This window comes from Moschus berezovskii, chromosome 3 (assembly GCF_049115385.1).
Source record: "Moschus berezovskii isolate FMDL1 chromosome 3, NW_MosBer_1.0, whole genome shotgun sequence".
Lineage (NCBI taxonomy): Eukaryota > Metazoa > Chordata > Mammalia > Artiodactyla > Moschidae > Moschus > Moschus berezovskii.
Genome location: NC_142462.1, coordinates 13,310,539 through 13,324,411, shown reverse-complemented (window position 1 = coordinate 13,324,411; position 13,873 = coordinate 13,310,539). Strand labels below are relative to the sequence as shown.

The following is a 13,873-nucleotide window of genomic DNA, read 5'->3' as shown; positions in this document are numbered from 1 at the left end:
AGGCCCAGAGAAGTTACAAACGCCAGCCAGTAGGGTATTGGGGTAGAATGGGCCAAAATGGGCAAGTCCTCCTCTTCTGTCCCACAGAGGGAATGCAGTCAGATCTGTTACAATGACTGTTGACAACGAAGGAGTGATTTGTGTGTCACAGAGTTAAGTTCAGCAACACCATGAGGAAGGTAACATTTTTTTCCTTTGGATCTAGTACTTGAAATACTTTAGAAAAGTCTGCCTGGGAACAGGGTGTATAGCTTGATGGCTCTTAAACCAAAAGGGACCTCATAGTCACCTTTGACCTTCTGTTTTCCCAAATCTGCAAACAAAGGTCCAGAGAGTGTGAGTGACTTGCCCAGAGCCTGGGGTGTGGGGGAGAAGTCAGAGTCCCTCTTCGGTGGAGAAGCACAGAAGGACTGACCAAAGAGAGAAGAGGGTCCAGACAGGGAGATGGGCCAGAAAGCTGGCATGGGGGTGGCCTGATGTGACCAAATGCTGGAAGAATGCCAATAGCAGGTGGGAAGAGCCAGACCTGGTCGAGGGTCAGGTCTGCAGAGGCCAAGTGAGGTGCAGCAGGAATAGGCCTGGAAGGTAGGGGACAGAGGTTAGTTTTCTGGGCCTCCTGGGCAGGTGCAGGACAGTGTCAGCGGTGGGGCAGCTACATCTCCAAAATAGAGGGTCCATTTGTTCTCAAGGCTTCCCTGGTGGCTCTGACGGTAAAGAATCCGCTTGCAATGCAGGAAACTTGGATTTGATCCTAGGGTTGGGAAGGTCCCCCTGAGAAGGAAATGGCAACCCACTCCAGTATTTTTGCCTGGGGAATGCCATGGACAGAGGAGCCTGGTGGGGTCACAAAGCGTCGGAGATGACTGAGTGACTAAGCACACACACATTTGTCCTCAAAGATACACGCTGGATGCTTCATATCCCTTCAGTTCAGTTCAGTTGCTCAGTCGTGTCCGACTCTGCGACCCCATGAATCACAGCACGCCAGGCCTCCCTGTCCATCACCAACTCCTGGAGTTCACTCAAACTCATGTCCATCCAGTCGGTGATGCCATCCAGCCATCTCATTCTCTGTCGTCCCCTTCTCCTCCCACCCCCAATCCTTCCCAGCATCAGAGTCTTTTCCAGTGAGTCAACTCGTTGCATGAGGTGGCCAAAGTATTGGAGTTTCAGCTTCAGCATCAGTCCTTCCAATGAACACCCAGGACTGATCTCCTTTAGGATGGACTGGTTGGATCTCCTTGCAGTCCAAGGGATTCTCAAGAGTCTTCTCCAGCATCACAGTTCAAAAGCATCCATTCTTCGGCGATCAGCTTTCTTCACAGTCCAACTCTCACATCCATACATGAGCACGGGAAAAACCATACCTTACCTTATTCATTTTCCATTTTAATAACCGATTACTTATATTTTTAACAGTAATATGTTGGGTTTCAAAATCAGAGAAATAGCAAGATTAATGAGAAAATATAAACTAAGGTGGCTCTGGGTGGTCTGCTTCTGGAAAGTATGACTTTGGATTTATTCTATGCACTCTACCTTGCCTGCAGTTCAAAACATTAAAAAAAAAGAATTTTTGAGAAACAGTGTAAAAATGTAAGAAGCAGGACAGTTGAAAGTGACAGAAGTTTCCTTACTCATGAGAGTACATTCCGTGTTCTGTGACGGGAAGACACAGAAACACGTGTGCAGCCGGGGCAGGGCGCCTGCCCACGCGCTAGGTTTGCGCATGCGCAATGGAGCCCTCCGCGGTTCTGCAGGGTGGGTCACGCGGCTGCTGCAGGGTGGGTCACGCGGCTGTAGTCTGCGGGTGGGTCACGCGGCCGCGATTCTGCAGGGTGGGTCACGCGGCTGCAGCCGGGAGGGAGGCAAGGCACGTGTAAGTCCTGAGAAGACAAGAGGTCAGGAGTCCCAGGAAGGAGCTGAGAGCGAGTGAGATGGAGCCGCAGGTTCCTTCACCAGCCGCCTGCCTTAGGAAGAGCGCGTGGCTCAGAGTGGAGGCGACTTGTGGGGAGGGAGTGGCGAGGAACAGGCCTGTCAGGGTGTTGCCCTGTCCTGCGCGTGACCTGAGGGCCCTGGACAAGGCACAGTGTCCAGATTTGTTGAGTGTGACTGACCGTGGGGTTTGTGAGGAGCCAGGCGGTACTCGCAGGATGCCTCATCTAAGGGGTGGAGGGTGCGGGCCTGCCGTCCACCGTGTGTGTGTGTGTGTGTGTGTGTGTGAGTGAGTGTGAGTGTGTGAGAGAGAGAGCTTGAGCAAGCGAGAGATGCACCTTCAGACTGAGGCCTTCTCCTTGTCGCTACTCTAGGCCCGTTGGAGAAAACCAAGACTGTCCTGGGCAAACTGGGGGCTGGGGGCACGTTGCCCAAGGAGTGCGAAGAGGGGCCGTTTGGGGCCGGTGGAGAAAGATCTTAACTTCTGTACTTTCAGTTAGATCAGAATAAAACTGTTTATTTAGTAGCATTTGAGACTCAAAGGAGCAGTATCCCCCCTCATTTCTGGTAGTTGTAGAATTCTTTGTGAATCTGGGTCGTTTGAACCTTTAAACAGTGCCTTTGTGAGAGTGGCCGGTCAGGGAGACCTGCATACTGATGGCGTCTCTGTGTGTTTCCTCTGCAGAAAACCAGTCTCTGACGAAGGACGTGTTGTGTGCCGCTCTGTACTGTGAGCAGAGTGTGACGAGGCTTCTGCTGTTATCTGCTCTGCGAGGGGTCGTTCTGGTGCACGACCACTACCAGGTTTGGCATCTTGATGTCTCAGAGACCTTCCCACTCCTTATGACTGGTCCATGCAGGACAGTTTCCTGTTCCCGGCTTGCTGGCTTGGTCCTAAAGACAAGGGCCCATGGTGCAGAGCTGTGTGGGGAGTCAGGGCTGCAGACTGGGTGTCCACACCTCCTTCCCCCCGGTCCTGCAGCTGCTGCTTGAGTGGCTGGCACAGGCTTGGGAGAGCTGGTTGTTAAATGTTTAAGAGTTTTGCAAGCTGGTTCTTAAACATAGACATCATTAAGAATCACATTATATATAGTAAAATAAAGTTGAAAACAAAGACACTAAGCATTCAAGATTCCTCACTTCCTGATTAGTATGTTTTGCTCTTGTCTGAGAAGGTTTGCGCTCTTTTATCTGCACAGTGGGCATGCTACTGCTGCTCTCTTCCCCATCCTGTGTTCAGTGACGTCATGTTGCCTGTTTGAGTAGGTCATGCTGAGAGTCTGGAAGGCAGAAGGGACATGGGGGCAGAGGAAAAAAGCCATGTGTGTTGAGTCCTACCACCAAGTAGGAAGCGAATAGTCTGGTCTGATGGAACCCCTAGCCCCACCCTCCCCAAGGACTCTGCCCAAGGCCTCATGCTCTGAACACCACTGGTCCCAGGCTTCCCGTGTTCCTTGCTGCGCAATTCAGAGGTTCTGTGTGCTGGCCTCTTTAGGGGACTTGCGTTTTGGTGCTCAGATCACATGCAGAGAGGTTCGTTTGCACCCGGGAAACCCCGAGGCAGGGACTCCGAGCCCAGGACTCTACTGTGACACCTCAGGATGCTTCACATTTAACTTGCTTGGAACACACATTTGTTAGTCCTCTGATCATCTGAATGATTCATGACTTTCCTCTGTGAGAGTGATCAGTGGCAGTTTTGAGAAAGATATTTAGAAGCGTTATTAAAACATTATGTGTTCTTTCAGCCTTAGCACTGTCTTTTGAGAAACCTCTGTGCCATGAGAGTGAAGTGGAGGAAGAAACCAATGTGCAGGCTGAAGCGCAAAAGAAAAAAGATGAGGCAGAGGTCCAAGCAAACTTGTACACCCATGGACACCACAGAGGCAGAAACAAGGGAAGGCAGAGGCCAGGGGTGCTGGGACAGATTGCTGGACTGCGTGCCTACTGTCCAGAACTTGTCTCAGTGGATCTGGAACTTTGAATGGTCTCAGTGGCCATTCTGATCTCCTCAACCACCTTTGACTCATCTTGCTTGTATCAAAGCAGTCCCTTTTGGTCCTTTGCCCTGGACCTGTGATAGTATGGACTAGTTCTCTTCTCAATTGTGGCTAAATGTAACATGTACAATAAATCATCTCTTTTGCTGTCTTAGAAGGAAAAAAAAATAGTATGTGTTGATTTACAAAGAATCCGCTGGCCAATGCAGGAAACTAGGGTTCAATCCCTGGGTCAGGAAAAGTACCTGGAGAAGGAAATGGCAACCCACTCCGGTATTGTTGCCGAGAATCCCATGGACAAAGGAGCCTGGCAGACACAGAGAGTCAGATGTGACTGAGCACACGTGAGTTACATGAGATGCCTTCCCCAAATCACCACAACCTGGGACTGTGCTTGCACCATCAGGAAGAACTGGGTGATGAAATAAACCAATTCTGATGATGTGAAATAAATGATGTACAGCAGAACCATATTTAAAATGGATGACCAACAAGGACCTACTGTATAGTACAGGGAATTCTGCCCAGTGTTATGTGGCAGCCTGGATGGGAGGGGAGTCTGGGGGAGAAGGGATCCATGTATATGGATGAGTCCCTTTGCTGATAACCTGAAACTACTGCAACATTGTTAATTGGCTATACCCCAATACAAAATTAGAAGTGTTAAGTCTGGAAGAAAAATGATATACAGCAGAACTGCCGAGTCCAGAGAAGTGTGTATAGATTTATATGTGTGTCTGTACATATAAACACATGTGATCTTCTGCTTTTGGGATCATTTTACATTTTAAGTTAAGTTATATTTGTCAGTTAGTTTTATGAATTATAGGTATTTTACATTCTTATCAATTTATAGGTATTATATATTTTATAAAATGATCAGTCTTTTATACAGCTGTTTATGCTTGTAAAAGATGCTGATAATGTGTACGTGGAGTCTTAAGAGTCAGGGCCTAGACCAGGGATTCTTCCATGGGGCTTCTCCAAGCACTCACTTCCCCTGCCAAAGAGTGGCCTGGCACCTTCCATGAAACGTGTCTGTTTTCAGGCCAGGAGGCCGTGTGTCAGCCCTCAGCTGGGCAGTGCTGGTCCTTGCCATGCCCTTGTGTCCGCTGGGTAAATGGCAGAGCCAGGCAGAGCAAGGCTCTCCTGGTTCCCAGCCAAGGGCTCCTTCCAAGGCCTTGCAGTGTGCACCCAGGCAGCTGGGTGGGATCAGACATTCTCCGCCTCCTCTGCCCTGTTTCCTTAGAGTGAGGACGGTAGCCTGACCGCTGTGTAGACAGTAGACTTGATGGTCCCTGTGATGCTCGGCAAGGATGCCTGCGTGTCTGGTTGAGCTCATGCCAACAGTTTCCAACTGTATCACTGCTGTGTTTTCTAGGAATTGGAAAAGATATGGACCTCTCCCCATCAGCTAAGCTGTGAAGGCCTTCGCAGGGATCTCTCCAGAGCCTTGGAAAGCTTCAGGAACAGTTTGGAAGATGCCAGAGAGCAGGGCTGTGAATGCCAACCTGGGCTGGCCTCCAAGCCACACACGTATGCCCTGGCGGGGCCCACACCACCTCAGTCTCTCTCTTTGTAAAGGCGTTGTGGTGCATTAGTAAATTATGAATCTCAGGCAATAATATGTAACGTACACCGTTAATGTACACATCAATGCATATATTTTCTCAGTCACACCAGAATTTCCCGTGACTTTAACTTTTGAAATTGTAAGTTGTAGGAGCAGCATTAGTGCTAAGGCTGGCTTTATTGGGGATCAAGAAATTGTATCAAAATGTCAAGATTCAAGGTTACAATGTGGTAGTAAAGATGTTCTGTAGGGTCAGTCAATGATTTTCCAAAGTGCTTTCATACTGGGTTAATTTTGCTCTGAGTTCTCAAAGTGTTAACCCTCAGAAGAGAAAGCTGGGGACTTGTATTATGCAAATGACTTAACTCCCAGGAGAAACGGTGTTCCTCTGACTTTTTGGTCTCCTCATTTCTCGTCCATTCCATGGTCTACCCTGACTGTTCTTTCTGCATTTCTGAGAAGCCGTTTGTTATGCACCCTTACTCCCCTGCCTCCTCTTGCCTGGCAAGGGTGTCGTGATGTTAATGGGTGTTCACACATAGACACATCGTGTGTCCAGTTATCTGAGAAATTTTAGGGAAATGCCGTCTTGTTATCTAGCTCATTTCCTGGGAACTGAGGCAGTGTATTCAACCAAGATTGTTCCTAGGGTTTTATCTTGCCTAAATTAGCTTTAATTTTCTGCCCTTTTAGGTTGGCCCAAAGCCTGGAGAAGACTTTATTGTTGTCTGGGAATCCCATAATGAATTTTCTTAGCAATTTCACAGTAGCTGAGGGTGAGTATGCAGTTCCTCCAAGTGTGCTTGATTAAAAATTAAATTTAGTTTCTCACACAAATATATCATTAAAATAAAACATGTAAAGGGTGAGTTATGCTATCTATATGTGGTGAATGGCAATTTAGAGCCTGGCTGCTCTGATGTATTTGGGGCTGAGAAGAAAGTCCTAGAATCCTGGGTACCAACATGAAGAATAGGTAAGAGAAGCTTCTATGGTCAGGGGTCTCCCTGGCCCTGTCTCCCTGTCTTATCGATCCTGAAGCCCCCTTGTATCAACATGTCAGGTCCGAAGAATTCTGGCAAATCTCTTGTTAGGAAAAGTGAGATGAGTAGATACGTAGGGAGAACTGAGTTTCCTTGGTCACTGTTCCCCTGGGAGGGGGAACACCTTTTTCTAGAGTAAAATTTAAAATGCACAGGTCTTAGAGGAAGCAACTGAGCAGAACTGCCACATAATCTGGGGTTTTGTTTTACTTCTGATCCAAATGATCGCAGCACCCCCGTGGAAGAGTAAGGTTTGACTTTATTTGGTGCTTGTTAAGGGCTGGATGTAGTGGAAGAACAGTCCTTGCCAGGTTTTTGTCAGATCGTGTCTTCACTACTTCAGTCAGGAGTAGCCCGAATATTTGTTATTGTAAGATTTCCTTCTTTCTGATTGTCTTTCAGATGTAAAAGTAAAAGATTTGATGCAGAACATCAGCAAGTTAACTGAAGAGCTCCGATCTTCTCTGCATGTCTCAGATGGAACCATCAACAGTATTTTAGAAGCAAACATCTCCCATTCAAAGGTGGGGTTGCTGCTTCTGTTCATGGCTGGAGCTGTCGGCCTCCTCTGTCCTACCCTACCCCACGGCAAGGGGTCCCCTGTGAACCGTGTGTGTGTATTTGTTAATTGATAGTTGTGTCTGACTCTTTGCGACCCCCTGGACTGTAGCCAGTTGGCCGCCTCTGTTCATGAAATTCAGCCAAGAATACTGGAGTAGGTAGCTCTTCCCTTCTCCAGGGGATCTTCCTGACACAGGGATCCAATCTGAGTCTCTAGCATTGCAGACAAATTCTTTACTATCTAAGCCACAAGGGAAGGCCCTGAACCATGTAAATAGGGCCAGAAAGGAGATCACAGAACATGCAGGCACCCCAAGGGTGCCATGATCTGCTGCCAAGACCTTGGAGTCTTCAGTTTCATAATAATGTCTTTACCAGAGTTCAGTTTAGTCGCTCAGTAGTGTCTGACTCTTTGTGACCCCATGGACTGCAGCACGCCAGGCTTCCCTGTCCATCACCAACTCCTGGAGCTTGCTCATACTCGTGTCCATTGAATCAATGACACTTAGAGACCACGATGGAAACCGGGGAACAAGGAACTCTGGCCCAAGGTGCATCTGTGCCTCATAAGTCCCCTGTGGAAAAAGAGCTTTCGGTTAATTAGGCATGAAAACAACATCTCTCTCAAAGATTCAAAATGTCCATCAGCATATTAAGTTCTCGCTCCGTTTGCGATGGTTAGTTTTGTATGTGTGTAGGGCTAGGCCACAGTACCCAGATATGTGGCCAGATCGCAGTCTAAGTGTCCCTGTGAAGTTATTTTTTAGATGAGATTAACAATGAAATCTGTAGACTTTGTGCAGATGGCTGTTGTTGTTCACTTGCTCAGTTCTGTCCGACTTTGCAGCCTCATGGGCTGCAGCAGGCCAGCCTTCCCTGTCCCTCACCATCTCCCTGAGCTTGCTCAAACTCGTGTCCATTGAATCAATGACACTATCCAACCATCTCATCCTCTGTTGCCCTCTTCTCCTCCTGCCCTCAATCTTTCCCAGCATCAGGGTCTTTTCAAATGAGTCAGTTCTTTGCATAAGGTATTGGCCAAAGGATTGGAGTTCAGCTTCATCTTCAGTCCTTCCAATGAATATTCAGGACTGATTTCCTTTAGGATTGACTGGTTTGATTTTGCAGTCCAAGGGACTCTCAACAGTCTTTTCCAACACCACAGCTGAAAAGCATCAATTCTTCTGTGCTCAGCTTTCTTTAGGGTCCAACTCTCACCTCCATACATGACTACTGGAAAAACCATAGCTTTGAATAGATGGATGTTTGTTGGCAAAGTAATGTCTCTGCTTTTTAATATGCTATATAGGGTGGTCATAGCTTTCCTTCCAAGGACTAAGCGTCTTTTAATTTCATGGTTGCAGTCACCATCTGCACTGATTTTGGAGCCCCAAAAAATAAAGTCAGCTACTGTTTCCATTGTTTCCCCACCTGTTTGCCATGAAATGTTAGGACTGGATGCTGTGATCTTAGCTTTCTGAATGTTAAGTTTTAAGTCAACTTTTTCACTTTCCTGTTTCACTTTTATCAAGAGGCTCTTTAGTTCTTCTTCACTTTCTGCCATAAGGGTGGTGTCATCTGCATATCTGAGACTTATATATATATTTATTATTTATATTTCTCCCGGCAATCTTGATTCCAGCTTGTGCTTCATCCAGCGGCATTTCGCATGATGTACTCTGCATGTAAGTTAAGCAGGGTGACAATATACAGTCTTGATATACTCCTTTCCTGATTTGGAACCAGTGTGTTGTTCCATGTACAGTTCTAACTGATACTTCTTGGCCTGCATACAGATTCCTCAAGAAGTAGGTCAGGTGGTCTGGTATTCCCATCTCTTTAAAATTTTCTACAGTTTGTTGTGATCCACATAGTCAAAGGCTTTGGCATAGTCAGTAAAGCAGAAGTAAATGTTTTTCTGGAACTCTCTTGCTTTTTCCATAATCCAGCGGATGTTGGCAATTTGATCTCTGGTTCCTCTGCCTTTTCTAAAACCAGCTTGAACATCTGGAAGTTCAGGGTTCATGTATTGCTGAAGCCTGGCTTGGAGAATTTTAAGCATTACTTTGCTAGCGTGTGAGATGAGTGCAATTGTGCGGTAGTTTGAGCATTCTTTGGCATTCCCTTTCGTTGGGATTGGAATGAAGACTGACCTTTTCCAGTCCTGTGGCCACTGCTGAGTTGTCCAAATTTGCTGACATGTTGAGTGCAACACTTTCACAGCATCATCTTTTAGGATTTGAAATAGCTCAACTGGAATTCCATCACCTCCAATAACTTTGTTTGTAGTGTGATGCTTCCTATGGCCCGCTTGACTTCACATTCCAGGATGTCTACCTCTAGGTGAGTGATCACAACATCATAGTTATCTGGGTCATGGAGATCTTTTTTGTACAGTTCTTCTGTGTATTCTTGCCATGTCTTCTTAATATCTTCTGCTTCTGTTAGGTCCATACCATTTCTGTCCTTTATTGTGCCCATCTTTGCATGAAATGTTCCCTTGGTATCTCTAGTTTTCTTGAAGAGACCTCTAGTCTTTCCTATTCTGTTGGTTTCCTCTGTTTCTTTGCACTGATCACTGAGGAAGACTTTCTTATCTCTCCTTGCTATTCTTTGGAACTCTGCATTCAGATGGGTCTATCTTTCCTTTTCTCCTTTGCCTTTAGCTTCTCTTCTTTTCTCAGCTATTTGTAAGGCCTCCTCAGACAGCCATTTTGCCCTTTTGCATTTCCTTTTCTTGGGGATGGTCTTGATCCCTGCCTCCTATACAATGTCACGAACCTCCATCCATAGTTCTTCAGGCACTCTGTCTATCAGATCTAATCCCTTGAATCTATTTGTCACTTCTACTGTATAATCATAAGGGATTTGATTTAGGTCATACCTGAATGATCTAGTGGTTTTCCCTACTTTCTTCAATTTAAGTCTGAATTTGGCAATAAGGAGTTCATGATCTGAGCCACAGTCAGCTCCCGGTCTTGTTTTTGCTAACTGTATAGAGTTTCTCCATCTTTGGCTGCAGAGAATATAATCAATCTGATTTCAGTATTGACCATCTGGTGATGTCCATGTGTAGAGTCTTCTCTTGTGTTGTTGGAAGAGGGTGTTTGCTATGACCAGTGCATTCTCTAGGCAAAACTCTGTTAACCTTTGCCCAGCTTCATTTTGTACTCCAAGGCTAAATATGCCTGTTACTCCAGGTGTTTCTTGACTTCCTGCTTTTGCATTCCAGTCCCCTATAATGAAAAGGATGTCTTTTGTGGGTGTTAGTTCTAAAAGATCTTGTAGGTCTTCATAGAACTGTTCAACTTTGGCTTCTTCAGCATTAGTGGTTGGGGTTTAGGCTTGGATTACTGTGATATTGAATGATTTGCCTTGGAAACGAACAGATATCATTCTGTTGTTTTTGAGATTGCATCCAAGTACTGCATTTCAGACTCTTGTTGACCATGATGGCTACTCCATTTCTTCTAAGGGATTCCTGCCCACAGTAGTAGATACAATGGTCATCTGAGTTAAATTCACCCATTCCAGTCCATTTTAGTGATTGCTGATTCCTAGAATGTCTACGTTCACTCTTGCCATCTCCTGTTTGACCACTTCCAATTTGCCTTGATTCATGGACCTAACGTTCCAGGCTCCTGTGCACTGTTGTTCTTTACAGCTGTTCTCTGGACTTCACCAGAGTTAGAAAGGGTAAAATTGGTGGTGATGTTTGTTCCTGATTCCCAAACTGATTTCCTTTCTGTCGGGGATGCTGTGCAGCCTGACAGCATGTAGGAGCAGTGTGATAGCAGCGGGCAGTCCTCCGCCTGGTGTGTGAGGAGCACTGAGGAGGGCTGCAGTAGTGAGGGGGTGGGGACATAGGCTGGGTCTGCCCGTGGAGGGCGGAGCCGGTGAATTTCATCTGGATCCTCCTCAAGTGCTTTGCTGAGATCACCTTTGGCTCGTCACATGGGGGTTTACTTCCCTGTTGGTTAAGAATCTGCCTGCAGTGTGGGAGACCCAGTTTCGATCCCTGGGTCAGGAAGAACCCCTGGAGAAGGAAATGGCAACCCACTGCAATATTCTTGCCTGGAGAATTTCATGGACAGAGGAGCCTGGTGGGGTATAGATCATAGGGTCGCAGAGTTCATCATGACTGAGTGTCACACACACACAAGCTGCCAGAAGCCATCGCCATGAAGATGGCTCTCAAGTGACCATTTTTACTGACAATCAGTTGGACCTCGATGAGCATTTATTTTCACGTTGAGTCTTGTTACCTAAACGTGAGCCTTGACAAGTAGATCAGTTAATCAAGAATTAATCTGCATCAAGAAAGAAATGAATTGAAAGCTGCTGCTGCTGCTGCTAAGTCACTTCAGTCATGTCCGACTCTGTGTGACCCCATAGACGGAAGCCCACCAGGCTCCCCCGTCCCTGGGATTCTCCAGGCAAGAACACTGGAGTGGGTTGCCATTTCCTTCTCCAATGTGTGAAACGGAAAGTGAAGTCGCTCAGTCGCGTCCGACCCCCAGCGACCCCACGGACTGCAGCCCACCAGGCTCCTCCATCCATGGGATTTTCTAGGCAATAGTACTGGAGTGGCTTGCCATTGCCTTCTCCGGAATTGAAAGCTAGGAATCCTAAATTTACAGTTACAGTCTGAACTTGTCTGTGGTGAATTACACTTACCTTTCTTCAGGGAAAATGTTGAAAGTAGCTGATTGGCCTCCATGCGTGCAGGGGGTGTGGGGGTCAGGGTAGGATGAGGACACTACCTCCTGCACTGCCTCAGTTGTAAACAGTGATTCAGATATGGCTTGAAACCTTTACTCACTACAACTTGCGACAGGACCAGAGCAGTGAATTAGTTTAAGTAGCCTACCAGCGGGGCTGTACAAGGAGGGTCAGGGCCCTTTTAGATTCAGTTACAAAGTGGCACTTAGTGGTAAAGAACCTGCTTACCAATGCAGGACACATAAGAGACCCAGGTTCAATCCCTGGGTGGGGACGATCCCCTGGAGGAGGGCACTGCAACCCACTCCAGTGTTCTTACTTGGGAAATCCCATAGGCAGAGGAGCCTGGCGGGCTGCAGTCTGTAGCAGCTGAAGCAGCTCAGCACAGCAGAGGCGGCTGCCGAATTAGCATGCGGCCGCCAGGTGTCGCTGGTGCTCTGCCGCAGGAGGGCTGGGCCCTGCGAGGGCTGCAGTTCTGAGGTGCCTTGGCAGTTGAGGTGGCTGTGCAGTTCATTCTTTGTGCGTGTCCTTCTGACCACGTGAGCCACAGCGGATGGTCACCTGAGTGGCTGGATGGTGAGGCTATCGGCAGGGGCATTGAAAAAGCTTGCATTCTTGGGATTCAGATTAGTAATATTATGTTATTAATATTTGCTCCGCTGCCTAAGTGGGTACACGAACTCATGCGTGCCTCCAAATATGAGGTCATAAATTCATGTTTGGTAAGTGACACTTGGGCCCTAGATTCTTCTAGATTGTTAGGTTGATGGCAGCATCTCTTAATACATATTATCAGTAGTAACTTTTCAGCATTTCTCTCTTGAACGTCTCTGCCTCAACACTGAGGAGTCCGTGTTGAGTTCATCACCTACCTCAGAGGTGTCAGAGCTTCCAGAACGTGGAGTCCGCAGTTCCCCGAAGGCAGCGGGCGTCTGTGGGCTGGCTTGCGAGATAAACAGATGTGTTTGTGCACCGAAGTTCCAGAAGCATGTGTGAGGTGGCGTTTCAGTGTGAGCCATGCAGTGGCGGGGCCCCTGAGCATGAGGAGCCGCCCCGAGGATGGGGTTGAGGCTCAGACAGAAATGAGGAGAAACCCCCGCAGTGAAAAGTCACGGGAGAGCCACAGGTTTGGCGACTCGGGTCAGTGTTCCCGGGGAGGCAGCAAAAGACGGAGCCAGGCCGGCCGGCGGGGACACGGGCACCCGGGAAGCCTCTCTCTCCCCACGCTCTGTCTGTGAACGCCTGTATCTCCAGGCTAACACCCAAATCATAGACTCCTGGGTCCTGGAGTCCACCTCCTGGGACTGAATCCCCTCCACACGCCCCGAGACCAACCAAGCTTCTTAGGCTGGGATGCGGTGTTCTTCCTCCCTGTGTGTTCCAGGCCACGTTTTTATTCTTTTGAATGTCACAGTGAGGTCTAAGAGTTCAGGACCAGGTAGACTGAGAGAACAACCCGAGGCTCTTCTCCTCCCTGGATGCTCTCGGCTGGGGAAGACTGGGTTCCAGCATCCTCAGCAGCTTTGTCCCTCACTCCCCCCAGCACCAGGTACTTACGGAGGGAGGAAGGGAAGCGCCGCCCCGGCTCCGATCTCTCCTGGGAGGCTTCTAAGGGAGGAGGTGTTCTGAAACCTTGTCTTGTTTACGTCCCTCGGGCAGAGATGCGTGCATTTGGCGGGCCTGGCGCAGTGTCTGTCTCTCCCTCGAGGCGTCACTGAGCATTAGGAGTGACTGGTGCGATGTTAGGTGAGAGATGCCTGGTCAGGACTCAGCCAGGTCCACACATCCCATTTGTTACAGCACACGAGGCTTGTCTTCTGGAAAGCTGCAATGGGTAATTCCTGGTGTAACTTGCTTCAGAGCAGACCTGGGTAAACAACTGGCTCATTCTGGCTTTTCTCTTCCCTGAGAGAGAAAGAATTTCTTTCTGTGAGTGGAGTTAAGAGTTTCTGGCCCACGCAGAGGACTGTGGCCAGGTGTGCCCTTTAAGGGACTTGCCTGGTAGTCCAGGGGCTGAGACTCCAAGCTCCCAATGCAGG

At 47.9% G+C, this 13,873-nt stretch overlaps 1 protein-coding gene across 1 annotated transcript in view; it reads left to right on the top strand.

Moving 5' to 3' along the window:
* ABCA13 (ATP binding cassette subfamily A member 13) overlaps window positions 1–13,873 on the top strand; it is a 338,145-nt gene that overhangs the window by 21,093 nt on the left and 303,179 nt on the right. Inside the window, exons 5-8 of the mRNA XM_088834807.1 lie at window positions 2,621–2,739; window positions 5,317–5,471; window positions 6,202–6,284; window positions 6,954–7,075. Coding sequence (XP_088690933.1) covers window positions 2,621–2,739; window positions 5,317–5,471; window positions 6,202–6,284; window positions 6,954–7,075 — 479 coding nt within the window. The remainder of the gene's footprint in view (window positions 1–2,620; window positions 2,740–5,316; window positions 5,472–6,201; window positions 6,285–6,953; window positions 7,076–13,873) is intronic.